Genomic DNA, 18,360 nt, shown 5'->3' with positions numbered 1-18,360 from the left:
TGATTGCAGGGCTGCCTGATTTCATCAGGCTTTGTATATTATTTGAAAATGAATCGTCGCAACAAATTGTGGAATTGCGTTGATAATATATTTAACTTTTTTAGCTATGTTTGGAGGCAACATTTTATTTTTTTCAATGTTGTTCAGAAAAATGACATCTCGGGTACGTGAAACCGATTAATGTTTTGTGGTATTTAAACAGCTGTAATATTTATTCTTTTTTGTTAGTTTTTCGCACGGAATGTTTGAAAAGTTCATTGTCGGGCCCGATGTTAGATATTTTTGATTGTCCAGGATATTTTTGATTGTGTTGTTAATTTTCACCCGAAATTAAGTGGCGGCAGGCCAGGAGCAAGTGAATATCGTACCAAAACATGGGTTTGATTATGTATTTTGTATTGGAGGATGAGAAGTAGGCACAATTCTGTACACTCAAAAAATCCACACGTTAACCTTATGTGAAAAAACACATCTCTTTTGACCCTTCTACGGTATTTATCACAGTGATTTTAGGGTAAATAATTGATCATTGATTTTATCGATAGTTATTAAGTCTAGCTAATTTTTATTATATTTCCAGATCTAATATTAGTACCAAGCAGAAGTATAATTTATAAGCGAATGTACCATTTAGTAAGTTTACTAAATGGCTCTGCGAACCCAATCCTCAACAACTTATTTGCATGACCAATTGGCATTACGCGAATTCTGTGCTCCAAAAATACGAAACTGAAACACAATTCAATTTTGTTTTTTTCTACAGCGGAGTTCAAAAGGCAAAACCTCTAGATTGTGTTCCAGCACATCAATCACATCTTGAACTACTAGTTCCAGCTGAATGCATTCCTTAAAGGGAACAATGTTTGCTCCAGTTTAGCTGCTCCGGAGAAAGGATTTAGAACAATGCATTCTGTATTTTTGAAATTTTTCGCAAGTGATTCAACAGAAACGAATTTAAAAGTAAAATTTTCAGAATATCTGCGTGCGAAAAAAATTTATCGCAATGTTATGTCCAACAGACTGCATAATCTATTAGTTTTTAGTACCAATATACATTATTAAGATTCAATATAGAACTTTATAGTAACAATTACATGAAAATAATGTGACTATTAAGTAAAATTCTGATAAAAAGTAAGTTCAGATGAAATAAATTTTACAGCACAATTTAAATAAACTTTGTATAAATTTCATAAAAGTTTTCTATAGAATCTACGGAAAAAGTGACGTAGATATTACGTGATACAAATGTGGACTAAGAGTTCATGAGTTCATTCTGTGCTATCTATACTTGACATAAGTATTACAAGAAAAGTTCTATGGATAAAAATCACATACGTTTTCACGTAGCATTGAAGTGAGGATTTGTCTGAGTGTATTTAGTTTTTGCAATGGATGTTTTTGATAGGGTAACGTGCACCATCATGCCATATGCGAGTACTGTCCCAACTACAGGAATATTCGAAATGACCGGTTAAATGATTAAAGAACCCAATTTGAGTGCCCTGTCTGTTAGTCTGTGGTAATAATGCCTTTCTCATGCTCGTGTAAATTATCGAAATATATTTCTCTTGATTCTTGAATGAAAACAAACAGAAAGACCATTAACCTGGACTGTAATGAGGTCAGATTCTAAGATTTTTTTTGTCGCCTTCAAAGACGGTTTGCTTCCGATAACTTCGAAACAGTAAGTCAGATCCGGATGAAATTTTTGTGGAACCTTTCCAAATCTCTGAAAAATCGACTTCAAAGTGGAAGTTTTCGACTTCTACTAGCGGTGCAGATATCGATAGAATCGATATAACCAAAGACAGTTTGTATGGTTATCAACTAATAAGATCTGTACATTGGAATAGTTTTGAGCCTAGCTTAAAAGATTTCATACTTTCACCACTTTGAATAACAGTTTGAAATTGACAACAATCATCACACTATATTTCCGGATCCGAAAGTTGAATCCGGATTGAATTTAATTCAATTGAATAAAAAGCTGTAAAAATTGTAGTTTCAGATGAAATTTTATGGAAATTGGTTTATCCATCTCGGAGAAAAGCAAGTGCATATTTTTGTCACATACACGCTGACATTTTGCGATCACGACAAACTGATTCTAAAGAAATATGACACTCGACGTCGTTTCTAAAGTTGACATTTTCACAGTGATTACATAACTTTTCTTCAAAAGAAATGCATTCGGCATCACAATACTTCATTCGGTAGACTTCGCAATTTTTGTCACAGCTGGGACCATTAATGATGCAATTTTCAAAATTTGATGCCTCCCGAAACGTCTTTGCCCTATTTGATACAGCACAATGAACAAACTGCTATTTTGAGTAGATGCGTCATGCCACTATTTTAAAAAGTATGTATTTTTTATTTGTGAAACTATTGCTGATATCGGCAATAACTGACATTTGTCGAAAATTGAATTTCCGCGATCACATCACTTTCTCACATATGATTGAATAGATTTTCACTAACTTAAATTCAAATGTTCAACAAAAACCTTCACAACTCTTTTCTAAACTTTTTTAAGTTGTGGCATTTCGGGAATTTTTTTCTGTAATATAAAGGAGAAAATGAATAATATAAGAAATGCACTAGGTGGATTAAAACAAGTTTAGTATAGGATGTTTTGCTCCGCATTTATTTCAATGTAAAGGTTTTAGGGGTTCCAAGAACAAAGAGATACTGTATATTTCAATGCATACGAGTGTTTGTTGATAATTAAGAGAAAGAATGTTGATTGAAGGTAGCCATGCCTGAAACCTTCGTTTTATTTTTTCTGTTTAGATATCGAAACATTCACTTATGGGGTGCATTTTACCACATATTCCTCCACAATACCATATTTTTTCAACTCGTTTTATAAAATTTCATTATAATGGTTTTGACATCATGAAGCAGGTACAACGTATCATTTCAAAAACAGTTTTTCAGATAATACGGAATTTCACCGTCCGTCAAGACGTACACTGAAAATAATTTGCACGCTAGCATCATGTGCAAGACATTCGATCTATCACTGCTTGTAGAACACATGAAATTCATGGAAATAAAAACTCATAAAATGGGTGTAAAAATGGTTGATGTTTATTGGAAATCATGCTACGTTTATATGAAATGCAATTAAAAACGATCAGATATATCGTTACCTCTAGACTCTATATGCATATTTCATGTGAATGTCAGATAGTTTTCCACATAGAATTCAATTGAGACAGAGTTGACCGATTCAAGTGTTTTGCACATACATTTGTGCTGTACTCATTCCCACTAGAAAATGAAGTGTTTAACACATGTAGTTCGATTCAATAGCAAAACACATCACATCCAAAGGAAAAACACATCAAAGCTAAGTGAAAAATATTCCAATCTCGCATCTTAGTGAATTTGCACATGAAATCTTGAAACAAATCGCTTTGGTTATGTATTGAAATGAAAAAGCATATTAAAATGAAGTAGTGTTTACATATGAATCGATCGTGCAAATTTTTATCAGTGTAGTTTAGTAATTCCCTTATGAGTGTGCCGCATCTCGAAACCGTCACGGTGCGTTAAAGTTTAAATTAGCCTTGTATACAGGTTATACTGACGGAACAATGGAACCGAGCCTACAAATTTTGAAAAGAAATCTCTGAAGAATGGACTAACCAAATTTACGACTAAATGTAGAAGTCTGACACATGACGAAAATAAAACACCGAAGACCATGTTTTGCACTTGATCATTTCGAAGTGCGGATCTACTGCTACATTGTTTTTTTAGGTTTCTTCTCTGCAATATAAATAAACACGATCGACTCATATATTTTGACACATTTTGGCAAACCGTGATCAGGGATGCCAGGTTCACAGACTAATCTGTTTTTCAAAGATTTCCAATATATTGCACAGGTTTCAGAAAGAAATAGAATACAGACTGGTAATGAACTTCCCAAAATCTTCAAACTGCTAGGGAAAACAAAGGGCTTGGAAATGAAGAGTTTTTTTGTTTTGCTCACAGAAATGAGTGGTGAGACCAAATGATCACGATGTGTTATGTTAGTAGGGGAAGAATGTAGACAGATTTTGCACAGATTAATTTTTGGTTCGATCAGATTTTTAAAAACATAACCTTACATCCATGACCGTGATTCAATTCACGCGTGTCTGGAATAACGACCAATAAACCTCGTCCACATCCACTTTAAAAAGGAATTTCAGGTGAACTATGACGAATGGAGTATAAATTTTCCGTATACTGTTATGATTAATTCTCAGTAAACACTGCGTTTTTAGGAATTTCTTTTCGAAGTGAATGTTGACAGTTGTTTTATTGACTTTTGGCCCAAAAATCGCGGGAATCGAATTCTACATGTGAAAAACGTGACGTTGATGATAAATTCTATTGGAAATTTCCAGTCCACTACTTGCGATATTTTTTCAAACGCATTGTTTGGCTTTTTAAAAAAAGTTAACATCTATTTTTATGGAATTAAATTTGATAACCAAAATTTCTCTACATACTCCAAGTGAAATATACTGTTCGACCTTCATTCGTATCATTTCAGTTCTAGTTCAGAGTTACCCGGGTAGATGTGAATAGCGAACAAAAATCAAAATAATAATAAATTTTACCATCATATCATGTCTTGATGTTAGTGTGCTGGCATAGTTATACTTGATAGTTTCTTGATATTTCATCAAAGTAATCAAGAAATTGTACAATATCTGTTTAACATAAAAATTAGTTTTTACATCTTATTTCATTATTGATGAGATATTCCAATATATATCATTATGTACAATTGATCCCGTAGTTATATCTTCAAATAAAATACAATTCAATAAACTGCATCAGAACCAGATAAGAGAAACGCTTATGATATTATTCTATTCTGAGTGTATCATATCATATCAAATAACTGGACAATTTGTCTTTTATAAATATTTAGTTCTTGCTTTGACATTTTAGTGTCGAAATTTTATATTTTCTTGCTATTTTCTAATGCAGATTTTGTTATGATTTTTGATATTTTAACTCTCACTTCAAACTAAATAATATTAATTTTTACCATTGCGATATTTGTTTTCAATAATAAAATTTGCTATTGTTTTGCAAATCACTTCTGCCTGGGAATCCTCTACACATTGCCGCTCACTGATGGACAGATTGAAATATTGTGAAATGAACTGCACACCAATCAAGCTGCATTATAGCTGAACAAAATTCGATTAAAAAAGTGTTAATATTAGCCAAAATAGGTGAAGACGACTGGACACAACCAAGCACATCACTTCTAGAGCGAGAAACAGCGAAGTAGAGCAGAAGTAAAACAATCGTAAATAGCCAAAGGTAAAACAGCAGAAAAATAGAAGAGTAGAAAAAATGTTTCTTTTACGGGTGTAACTTTTAATACCTCTTCGATAATCTGAAAGGACACAAGTGATTTTGTTTTTTTTTCGATTTAGTGTGAGAAGCATAGATTTGGTTTAGAGTGTTCCGTTATTTTTGATATAAATTATGAAACAAGAAGGGAAAGTTGAAAAGTAGAGACAAGATATTACATTTATGGCAAAATTTAGTTAGCGTCATTTAGTGGTGTTCTTGTTAGATATGATAATATGATTGAATTAGCTTGTCTGGCAAAAAAAAAATGTTCAAATAAGAGAAAATAAATTCGTTTACCGGAAATATGCAAAATATATACCAATTTGCAAAAAAGGTGTAAAAGACAAGGATTACAAAACAATTAAACCAAGAGAATAGTACAACTATCAAGACATAATGCATAATTTGTAAATTTGTGAGCTAAAAAAAACTTATCGGAGCAAAAAATCGTATTGTATAAAGAAAGGAATTGAAGTGATACAGAAACAAGAGCAAATAATAGTCCAGAGAATCTCAAGACTCTGGTGCACCAGAACAGAGAGTATAAACTGAAGGTGTTCTAATCAATGGTCGATTTTCTGCGGTGTGACGACTATTTACAGTGTGACAATCAGAAACACATAGCTTACCCGTGCATCGTATCGCTTGTACTGATCCAATCCTAGACCTAGAATGGGTTAAATTGAAACGGAAATTTATGGAATTAGTTTCTCGATTGTCTATTTTTCACAGTACAGCTAAGGTATAGTTAGAAAAACACTGGAATTATTGCTACCAACTATTGCCTAAGAATAAAGACAGATGCAGATATACTTGCTGTGGACTTATGGAAGAAGGTTATAAATCGGTCTGACAAATGCGATAATGAACTTTTTTGTTTTTCTTACACGCCAATGATTCGTTGGTTACATACATCCATAAATCAAATAAACATAGATTTCCCAGTGTAATACTAATGTAGTTGAGCAATCCGTGACAGCAAAAGCACCGTCTGGTGGAGAATGGGTGGGTAAATCAAAGATAAATAATAAAGACATGTATGTGCCTACAATAATTTAAAAAATTCTGGTTCGTACCCGGTACTTTCTAAAATGACCGCACTCACCGCTTGGTGGAGCGCGAGATTAATTGCATTATCATTTCAATTAAAGTGTGCCATGAGTAGGGCAGAATCAAATGTCAACATTGTCACTCATTTCGATACCATAATTAAATTGTTAAAACGAAAACGAAACAAACGGAAAAGCACGAAAAATAGGCATCCAAAGCCAGGTCATCATGCTCATTTCTGCCATATACTCGTCAACCGTAGATTTTGATTTTTTAATATTTATGCAATCTACTCTGACTGTTTTCGTAGTACATAATGGAATGTCGGAAATCTACTGTTTTGGCACTTGGAATTCCGAGCTTTCCGAGCTACCTTTACTTCCAACGCGAAAAGTATACAATGTAACTCCCACTTAACTGGTATAATTCATACCTTCTGTAATCTGTCCTCTCGCTATTAAACAAACAAACAATATATTAAGTGTACTAAAAATCTCAATATATACAAATGAGCTAACGAATCGAAAGGTTCTCACGGTTTGACATTTGTGTTAAAAATATGATGATGGGAACTCAACAGTGCAACCAGTTTATCACCATTGTTGCCAGTTTCATGGAGGACCGTGATGTGCGCCAGAAAAAGATCGTGAGTGTCATGTCTGGAAATTCGTTTGTGGGTAAATGCTCCTAAGTTGCCTGCGCATTTAACAAAACCACAGTAGCTAATGGAAAAAAGTACACCCGTTTCTCACTAGAGGTGCTGTTAGTGTCACCGTACAGTCGGAAATCTATGTTTATTTGATTTATGATACATCATAACACGCGGACACAGATAACAGATGTTTTGGCTAAAAAATGAATTACCAAGAAGTTCCTATTTGACTAGCGATTTGAAAGCGGAGTACACCTTTCGTTACAGTAAGCACCATGAATGAAGAGTTTTATTTGGAAGAGTGTCTCCCAAGGCGGCTTCTCCATCTCTGACTTGTCTGATGATCTTCTAGCCGGACTTGACATCTTCCCACTACACGAAAGACGTGTTAGAGTGGTATAAGGCAAATTATATCGATTTTGCGCCGAAGATCTGAACCCCTCAAACACTCCGAAACTGGGCCCATTAGAAAAAACTGGCCCGTTATGAAGCAGCAAAAAAACTGTCTTTTCTGAGGTCGTGCAGAACATAATGGCTGGGGTTAAGGCCAAGGATCACGCATTCCGATATAAGGATTTGTTTCTTTTCACTCCCTGAAAATTTGGTGGTAATCAGATAAAAACTCCTTCAATGAGGGTGGCAAGTGAATTGCCGATTTCAATTTTCCGTTTTTTTCCAGGTTTTCCCGGTGCGCGAGACAAAAAATTCCCGGTTTTTAGAACAGGCTCAAATCGCCTATGTTCAGTATTTTTTTTATTATTTCTAGGAATCCCATATCCAAAAGAACATCATAACATAACAATGGAAAGAATTCGTTCTTGGCCTTCTCGTATAGATAAGTTATGCAATCACTGCGAAAACCGATTTTGGAACCAAGGTCCGGAGGGCTGAGTGTCATATACCATTCGAATCAGTTCGTGAAGATCAGAAATTGTATATGTATGTATGTATAACGTAACGTTTTTGAGCGATCAATTTTCTCAGAGATGGCTGAACCAATTTTCTTGTGGTCCCATACGAATTTCATCCGGATCCGACTCCCGGTTGTGCAAAGGGTGAACAAGTTGAGATCTGTAGAGTGAAAATATAAACTCTAATCTTGATTAGAAACTGTTTCTTCGGCTCGACAGCCTCCTTGTATCGATTATATGATTTTTAGTGCTGTTTGGGTTATTACGCTCCCAGCATTCAATGTAGCATTATCAACGAAACGCTGAGCCACAAGACTTTCAAAACGTTTTTCTTTAAGGGGGTGGTAGGGTCAAAACGATGAAAAAAATCATCATTTTTGTGATTTTTTTTTCCAGAATTATCGTTCAACAAAATAAATTCAAATGTTTTGCATGATAAAAAGCATTATTCGAACAACATTTTGTAATTTTTTCGTGGAAAAATGTTTAGAAATAAGTCGGTGAAGAGGTATTTTTGAAAACGCTTCTTAAAAATCATGATTTGCGGTGTCCACTGTATCTCAGCGCAGACTAATCAGAAGTGAACAAATGAACGCAGCATAATTAGGGTAGAAGTTTTTCTAGACCCCAACGTTTCTGTTTGATTTTTTTTCATTTTTGGTGATTGTTCAAAGTGACAACTACGATTTTTTACGAAAAAATCCACCATTTTGTAGCTGTTAAGCCTCCCCAAAGTAACAATCAACGAAAGGGTAAACGTTGGGGTCTGGTTTTGCCTTTCTCTATAGAAAGGTATTAGAATTGCTGGGAAAACCGACTTTCTAACGGAGCCTCGGAGACCCATAGTGTTATATACCATTCGACTCAGTTCGTCGAGATCGGAAAATGTCTGTGTGTGTGTGTATGTGTGTGTGTGTATGTGTGTGCACTTTTCGAAGATATTTGAACGCGCTCAATTTTCTCAGAGATGGCTGAACCGATTTGAACAAACTTGGGCTCGTTTGAAAGCTACTGTCGGGCCATTGATCAAGTTCGAAGATCAAATGGCTGTGACTTTTGGTTCCGGAGATATGATTGTATAAGTGACGTAACCGACAAAAAGCGTTGTATTTGAACGCGCTCAATTTTCTCAGAGATGGCTGAACCGATTTTAACAAACTTGGGCTCGTTTGAAAGCTACTATCGGATCATTGATCAAGTTCGAAGATCAAATGGCTGTGACTTTTGGTTCCGGAGATATGATTGTATAAGTGACGTAACCGACAAAAAGCGTTGTATTTGAACGCGCTCAATTTTCTCAGAGATGGCTGATCCGATTTTAACAAACTTGGGCTCGTTTGAAAGCTACTGTCGTGCCATTGATCAAGTTCGAAGATCAAATGGTTGTGACTTTTGGTTCCAGATATATGATTGTATAAATGACGTAACCGACAAAACACGTTGATTTTCACCGCTCTTATATATATAAGGGTGCCAAAATTTTTGGATCACCTCTATTTTCGTTAAGTTCTAGTGCTCAAAAGTTTAAGCACCTCGAAAAAAATCCTTCATGCAAAATTTGACCTAAATCGGACATGCTTAAGGGGTGCTGCCCGGTGGTAAAGGTTTGACAATTTTCGATCTTGAGAAAGCACCATAGGGGGAGTACATGAAATTTCCAAAATCGAAATTTTTTTTTGATGGCAAAACTCTTAAAACTACATAAAACATCGAAATTTAGTGTCATCTCAAAAAAAAATTTTTTTGAAAAAATCAACTTTCTGGGACTTAGATAAATTTTCATATTTTTTCTAAGTCCCAAAAAGTCGATTTTTTCAAAAAAAATTTTTTTCGAGATGACACTAAATCTCGACGTTTCATGCAATTCTAAGCCTTTTGGCATCAAAAATTTTTTTTCGATTTCGAAAATTTCATATACTCCCCCCTATGGTGATTTTTCAAGATATATGAAAATTGCACTAAGTGGACTAAGAAGGCTTTTTTTAGATTAGCATCACTGTTCTCATACAAATAGGCAACGCAAATGTCAAGCACTAGTTTGGAAAAATGATGCTGACTGTGTGACATAAACACTGAAGCATGCTTTTGTGAACTACTCGAATCAATCTGAATCAATTGGTGTCAAAATTAGTATCCAAAATTATTTAATAAAAGTATGAAACATATTTTCATGAGATTGTTATGAAAGAAGAGAAAGGCATTATCACACCACTAGGTGGATTAAGAAGGGTTTTTTATATATAGTGTGGGCAAAATTTGAAAAAAATTGGTGCAGTAGTTTTTGAATGACGATGGACACGGACTTTCAAAACCTGCTTTTGAGGAAAACGCGTTAAAGGTTTTTGTTTGTAAAATCAACGGAAACAATTAATTACTCCAGGGAGCCCGTAGGGTCTAACATTTTCAAAAAATCACATTTTTTGTTTTATAATTTATTATAACGAAACATTTCAAGAATGTTTTGTCAAGTTTTGAAGTCAATCGAAGTAGAAATCTTGGGCCTGTGCGCCCAGCTCTTGCTTTTTCGCAGAATGAGATAGCCACAGATACAGGTCAATAACTTCCAGAGTTTCGTTCCAATAGGCTTGAAAATTTCACAGAAAATTCTTTAAATGTTTTACTATAAGAAAATATATAGAAAATAATAAATGATTTTTCTAAAGTGTTATACCCTACCCGCCCCTTAAGTATGAGAATTTGCTTAATAGAAGATTTATGAATTAAATAATCCTTGAAACGACGTTTAAAAACATCATCCACAATTTGTCCAAATATTCATCTTTGGAACCAACAATACCACCCAGCTCAATGTATTCCATCTTTATTTCGTATGTTACTTTGCTACTGATGTTATTCGTATGTACTAGCACTTCAAGTTAAAAACTCAATCTTTTTGACTATTAATTTGAGGTAACAGTAGGAATAAAACAAGAAACATAACTGGCCAGCGGATATGATAAAAGTGATAAGTCTTGAATTTCACGAAGGAATACAGCATTAACATTCTTCCAATTTTGTCTAAAAATCAACACATTTTATTCAGACTTCATGCTCTCTACAATAATTCTCTTAAGTGCAGCTTTTACCCCAAATTCGATTATTGTTAGTGTTTTCTAGGTAGCCAGAAATACCATCAGTCATTTGAAAGCAAAATAATTAGGAAAAAACTTAATAGTTCTACCGAAAGAAATAGTTCTATTTAATCGTTCTTTCGCTCTTCTTTTTTATATATCATTTATTTTATCCCGATTTTAACCTTCTTGGTATCGTTCGTCTGAAACTTTGTACATTTCTTCGAAAATAACACGAGAGCTACAGATTACAGATTCAATAAAAGTGAGTACTTTTTGCATGTATTTCTACCAACAATCATTCTCTTTTTATACATTATCAAAGGTCACGAATGTGTGTAACTTCTACCAGATTCCTCAAACCAGCAAACATTCCGAAAAACGCAACTAACTTGTATACATTCTCTAAGAATTCATTTTTTTTTTCATTTCTATAGAGAAATATCATTCTTAAATAAAGAACTAAAATTCACTCACTCTTCGAGGAGAAATAACTCGTTGAACTGTTCGTGAACGGATTGCCCATCTCTAGTTTATTCCAATACTATATAAGCCTAGTATAGTCTAAAAAAAGTATACCTAAGGTTAAAAATGAACAAGAAACAATTCTCCTCCCGATTCCATCTAACAAATATACGATAATCTTTCAAAATTAAATTTTGACGAAACAGAACAAAATCCTTCTAAAATTCTTAAAATGTACTCTTGTCGCTCTAGAAAAACAACAACAATCTATGTCTCTAGTGACTGAGATGATCTAAGTTTGATTCTTCGTCGACATCAACACGCGCATTCTTGTGAATCCTACTCTGAAATCCATAGGTAATGATGTTTAATATAAATTAAACATTAAACATTCATTGAACAAATCAAACAATCTTCTAAACCTTTCTAAGGTTTTTCACAAACTCTCAGAAACCTTAGCTTTCAAAGAAGGAAATCAAATACTCTTTGCAAACGGTGGACAAGGTCAAAGTCGACAGCTTTTTACATTTTGTGAATCCTATTTAAATCAATACCAAGATTACAACACAAGTATTGTCTCAAGATGACATTACTGAGACAAATTATGATGAAATTAGGACAATCATTAGCCCACTTATAAACATGAAGGCTCCTAAGAAAGGTCTTCCGGTCCCATACGGAATTCCTGAATTTCATCCGGATCCGACTTCCAGTTCCGGAGTTATAGGGTAAAGTGTGTTCAATATTGTACACCGTCACTTAAAACGGCGGAATAAAAACCGTAAAAAATGTTAAAACTGGACCGTTATTTCCAATCTTAGAGTCAGTTGCAAGGTCTTATGGTCCTACCAAAAATTACTGCATATTTTCGGATGCAACAAACATTTAAATCGTAATTTAGAGTGAGTACTAGTAGAGTTTGTATGTCATGTTAGTTGGTGGCCGTACGAACCGACTTTGATTATACCGGTTCTCGGGTTCCGGTGCCGGAAGTGCATATAATAGTGAACCCACTTCATTTTCTTAAGGATGACCTACGCAATGAAAGCACTGTTTTATTCTGTATGTTATACTAGTTAATGCACAAACAATCTCTTGGTTTCTTTCAAAAATCGAAGAAAAAATTTTTGAATAGAATACCACAAAATTATACATGAGAAAGGCATCATTACACCACTAGGTGGATTAAAACAGGTTTTTTTACTGTATATCTGTTACCTGTGCTAATGGTAAAGATTTGATATTCAACACAGATTTTCATTTGGCAGCTCTGATTCTGTTTAGAATAATTTGATCGATTAATTGCATTGATCGATTAATGCTTAATAGTAATCGATTACACTAATCGACTCCTCTTTTATTAATCGAATACCTAATAATCGATTAATACGAAAAATCAGACATCACTACATGTTACCTGATATTTCTTTTGTAATCATATTATGCAAACTTATTCTGAAATTTAACAGAAATCCAGCAAAAGCATCCGTTCGATGTGCTGTTGTTGATAACAACTAAGAAATGCTTTCTGATCCATTAAAAATTGCTGCCAAACCCTTACAATTGTTGAACGAAACAGAGGATGTTGGCCCCATCTCCTATGGATTGTGTACCATAAAACCTGTGTGGGACAATACGATGTTTCAAAACTTTTACTGAACTTCTCACTTAAACACAAAATGAAGTATTGCCTCCAACTTTTCAATTAATCAGGAAAATCCTGATTTACTACGATTAGGGCTAGTAATTTTTTTCAGGATTTGCACTAAAATACCCGACTTTTTCCCGGCGAAACAAAATTCCCGACTTTTTCCCGGTTTTCCCGGCCACTTGCTACCCTGCTTCATGTAATTATGAGACAGTCGTGACCTACCTTTCAAAATCTCTATACATTACAATGAATTGTATTAAGCAGCATGTTGATCTATTATGCTAAACGGAGATAGTACAAGATTTGTAAATTTTATGCCAAATAGGCATTTTCCAAATAACCATTATGTCAAATAGCTTTTTGCCAAACGACGTTATGCCAAACAAACTTGTGCCAAACGGGGTAGCCCTGTAATATATACCTTCGCCGAATGACGCTGACTCGTTGCCTACTTTCAACTTATTCAAAGTTCAAGTACTTTTAGGGAACAAGGAACTGGATTTTTCGTGTACTTTTAGGCTAGAGAAACTTGCAAATTGACAGCAATATATTGAGTGTTTTGGGTAATTAGCAATTGAATTTCCTGTCGGAAATGCAGAACGATTTGTTTATATTTTTTATGCAGAGTCTATGATATATAAGAGTCTCAAGCAGAGAAAATACCACAAACTGGTACCCCGTCTATTGAGCGATGTTTTTGTATGCCCTGGCTTTTTTTGTGAACTGCAAATGGCTTTTGATTTGCAAGTTAAAATGCGTGTAATGAGTTGAACTACACACTTAAAACTGATACTCGAGCTCGGAATAATGAAATACCAAATTAGATCGGCAACACGACATTGTGCTAACATGCTCTTTTCCGAAATTCGTTCAAATACTATGCTATCTCATTAAGGCGCGTTTTTTGCCGAAGCTAGGCATGTAATATTATGCTGAATTTGATAGCAAACAACAAATACACCGAAATCAACAAATCCGTTTGCCGAGATTTCGAGCAGTGAGTTAGCTCTTACTGAAACTCAGTGAGACACTTGTCTCGTTTCGATTATGCAAAGCACCACGTCGCTATAGCTAGTGAAGCTGGAAAACATAAAAACTGAATGGAGGAAAAGATTTTTATATTTCGTGAGCTCATAACTCAAAATTGAGTGACACTCCACTCAAATTCATAAAAAGCGCTCGTACTCCAAACTTGAGTTACCACCTACCTACTCATTTTGAGTTAGGGGACGAAGCTGTTAAAATTTGAAATTTCAAAATAGGAAAATAATTGTTTTTAAATTCGAGTGAGTTTCCTCAAAATTTGAATTCTTTTCACTCAAAATAAAGAAATTCTTCTTCGTAAATGTTTATACACAGTCATTCTTTTTTCTTTTAAATGAGAAGCGCAAAAAAGTGATTCAAACCCGTTTCCTGTTAACCGATTTGGAGTAAAAAATGAACGATTTTGATATCCTTATGTTGGACTTCTAACATCTATGATTGATGATTCATGGTTTCAAAAACCGAATCTAGAAACGGCAACGAAGAACGACGTATTCTTGCATTCTCACATTATATAAGAATATTCCGAGAATGACAACGCACTGAACTGTAAAAAGTATTTATTTCACAGAAATGTTCTAAAACTCAACGCCTACTCTAATGTACAAAATAATGCGAGAGAACTCATTGCCTGAGTAAATTTTACTCAATTTTGACATATTTTTCCAGTTTATGAATCTGAGTAATCGCAACTCAAAGTGTGAGTTATGTTCAAAGAACGTGGTAGAAACAATTGTCTTTAGCCATGATGTTTCCTAATGGGGTTCGAATTACTTTTTTGTATCCTCTTTCCCCAACCTTAGCTTTTGTGATTTTGGTTTCACTCTGTACGTGACTCTTATTATAACAAAGTTGTGCTGTCTTTTCTTCTTATCCATAAGACAAATCCTTTCCAGGTTCGTTTCATCCGTCCTTTCCCATCAGAAAAAAAATGATGACAAGTCACGATAAGGTATAATTAACTCAATAATCAGGGGAATGTGTCATCTGAACCAATTTATTCTGATTCGTTAAGTTTGTAAAGATCGAGTCAGAGAGAAAACCGAGAGCACATTTGCGTTACACACACAATTGAAGAATCCAATCAGAGTGATCACCACGAGATAACGTTATGGTGATTCACATATTGATTTGATTTGACATATCCCATGTATTTAAAAAAAAATGAACAAATTTTTCAATTTACTTGAGTTTGAACGAATGCAGATGGCAAAACCTTACAAATATGGGTAAAAAATGATTATTCACGTGTCGTCATCAAACATATGATTTAAATTTGTCCTATACACTTGAAAATGTCGGATGAAATTTGAAATTTTCAATTCACATACAGATTTGATTTAGATGATAAAACATCAGTAAATAGACTAGTAATACAACATTTGATTATTAATTATCAATTAATCTCAAAATCCAACCATAAACACAAAGAATATCCCAGATACGAAAACAGTACCCAACCTCACTGATAAATTTTTTTTACTAAATTTTCATTCGTTTTTGTATGTTAGTAATCGATTCATAAGAAAAAAATAAAAAGCCGTTATTTTTTTCGAATATTCAAGCAAAATCTGAAAATTATCACCATCACCTAGTTCAAAGCTCGCCACTCGAGCAGCGCAGCGATCGCCAAAGAGTTGGTTGGATTCTTCAATGATGACACGGTTATTGGAGCCTAAATATATGTTATCCGTGCATCAGTTACACTGCGCGTAAAATAAAATCATGAGGCAATCTTGTAAACCGGATGAATACCATTTTATAACCTTCTTCCTTCGATTAGTTTGAGCTTAGCGGTCATTCGCGGTTCGTCTCACAGGAAATAAAACTTTCAAAGTGGCAACATATTTCAAAAGTATGAAAACGATTTCATGATGAAGAAAACGAAGTAGAAGCTATCGGTCGTAACGTCAAGCATTTGAATGCTCGATGAATTTTTCAATAGGCCCTATCAACAAACCAAGCTAAAGAAGGAAAACAAATGTTGCAAAGAAAATAGACACATGAAACAGGAACAGTTTTACTAAAAACTGTACAACACATAATGGAAGCAGTTCATAGGGAAGAACCATAGCCACAAATACCCTCTGGTTGCTTCATTCCTGGTGTCATGCTAGTGAGGAAATCGATCGGTGTCATGAAAACTTCTACACTTTCGCCGGAGCCTTGCGGCGCCTGAATGGTGGCAAAATAGCGGAACACCTTGTCCGGCGTTGAATACTGTCGGATGCGATTTTCATACTCGATGATCTGTTTGAATGGAGAGAAATGAACGGGTTAAGGCTGTCGTGAGGGGTGATCAGTATTCTCAAATCATTAAAAGTTTCAATTTAAATGAGAGTAACGAATGATTGATGTGCGATGGTTTCATGATTATGTGATCGGTGTACATTGAATTATTCCCGCAAACGCTATCTAGAAAAAATCATGTTTCTGTCAACTACCAAGCGTCTGCTTCAAATTTGACAACATGGAAAAGCATAGTATTCAAAATGCATTGTTCCTAAGTTAACTTAATTTAAACTAACTACGCTACAAAACTAATAAAAATGTCACCTTGTAATGACAACAAAAACGTCGGTTTAATGTCTATCCAAAACCAGTTAGTTTCCCGACTGCCTTAGTGCCTTAAACATAGTTAAGTCAGATGAGCAATATCCTACGGTTAGCAGAACAGATATAAAAAGCAGCATTTACCATCCGGTTGTTTTAGTCCCGGTGTGATGGCACGCAGAAAATCGAATGGTGTCATATAAACCGTAGACGATTCTCCGTGAATCAGCTTCACAGTTGCGAAATAGCGGAAAATTTTGTCCGGCGTTGAGAAGGATCGCATGCGATTTTCGTACTCAATTATCTTCACGTTTTATTTTTTTTTTTGGTTTTGTTGTTTCGTTTTATGTTGTTCGGTATTGTGTGTGATTAGAGTTGTTCGGCACGTACAATGCGCGTGAAAGTGTGATGGCGATGAAGATGTGAAACAAAACGTACATGAAATAAATCAAAGAATAATCCTTCATTTTAAAACTGAAACTAACATGTATTACATGGAATCATAGAAAACTACACTTTTTTTCGAAACTCAGTATCGCAAAAATGACTAAATAACGTAATCGTTTACCTTGCGATCCCGAAAACCAATCTTTTCCTTACGAGCTTTCTTCTTATCCTGTGCGTCATCATCACTTTCCGAATCCTCCTCCTGGTCCAGCTCGCCAGACACATTCTTTCCAACATGCACTCCGGCGTCAGCATCTACCTTCGGCCAATCCAAAGCCTTCCGAAGTCTGCAAATAAACATAAAAACTGTGTGAGCAAACCAAGGTCTCATGTTCTAGCAATATGCTCAGTCCTTACTTGGTCCAATCGAGGCTACTCCCAATTATCATAGATCCAAGGAAGATATAGAATATTTTCGTGAAAGTAGCTTCCCCTTCTGGCTTGTGTCCAAAGTTTTTATATCCCCTTTGCTCCTGACCACCACGGTGCCGTCTATCATCGTGGTTTATTCGAGTACGAAAAACAGGAAACGTTTGTGCGTTACTGCCAACAATCCTAGCCAGGCCGTAACCACTCCCAGAAAACAAACTTCTAGTGAAACTACCATGGATAACAGGACCAACTCTTGTCAACGGCAACCACTGGGTACTAACAGAACCACAAAGCCTCACCAGAGACATTTCTGTATTTTTTTTATCAGTTTCAGTTTTTCGTTATCCCTGCACGGAATAAATTAATACTGAATAGTGAAATCATCGCAAATTATATACGTTACCTTTCACACTATGAAAAATTAGAGCAGGGAAAACAACTGCGGAAGAAAATTCTGCTGCTCAAAACGCAGCATCACAAATCATGAACTTTATTTTTGGATCGATCAGCCAAATATGTCACAGCTCCTCGGCAATCAATCTGTAACTTTGACAATAATCTTAAAACAAGAAAGGCATTTAAAAAGAGCTTACTCATAACGAGGGGCCCATCAACGCATAGAAATTACAACGTATTCAATACCAACCAAAGATAAACTCAAGATTACAATGTCCCATTAGGCTCTCTGACAGCTCACTTACAACCACAAATGCAAATGAGATTGGTTTGTTTTCATCAGGAAACGTATGCATTAAACACGATTCAGAC

General features: G+C 34.9%; 1 protein-coding gene across 2 annotated transcripts in view; it reads right to left on the bottom strand.

Moving 5' to 3' along the window:
* The window catches only part of LOC131430864 (calcium uptake protein 1 homolog, mitochondrial-like), a 47,443-nt gene extending 29,291 nt beyond the window's left edge, over positions 1–18,152 (bottom strand). The window contains exons 1-5 of one of the 2 annotated variants that reach the window (XM_058596100.1): positions 17,996–18,152; positions 17,578–17,939; positions 17,342–17,507; positions 16,918–17,077; positions 6,006–6,043 (exon numbers count right to left, since the gene is read on the bottom strand). In XM_058596100.1, the coding sequence (XP_058452083.1) occupies positions 6,006–6,043; positions 16,918–17,077; positions 17,342–17,507; positions 17,578–17,900 (687 nt within the window). In that variant the 5' untranslated portion in view covers positions 17,901–17,939; positions 17,996–18,152. Of the gene's footprint in view, positions 1–6,005; positions 6,044–16,304; positions 16,471–16,917; positions 17,078–17,341; positions 17,508–17,577; positions 17,940–17,995 lie in introns of both variants that reach the window. The other variant, XM_058596099.1, reaches the window with a different exon arrangement.
* Between the last annotated feature and the right edge of the window lie 208 nt (positions 18,153–18,360).

Source organism: Malaya genurostris, chromosome 2 (assembly GCF_030247185.1).
Source record: "Malaya genurostris strain Urasoe2022 chromosome 2, Malgen_1.1, whole genome shotgun sequence".
NCBI classification, from domain to species: Eukaryota; Metazoa; Arthropoda; class Insecta; order Diptera; family Culicidae; genus Malaya; species Malaya genurostris.
The sequence above is the reverse complement of the archived record's forward strand: the minus strand, read 5'-3'. Positions and strand labels throughout refer to the sequence as shown.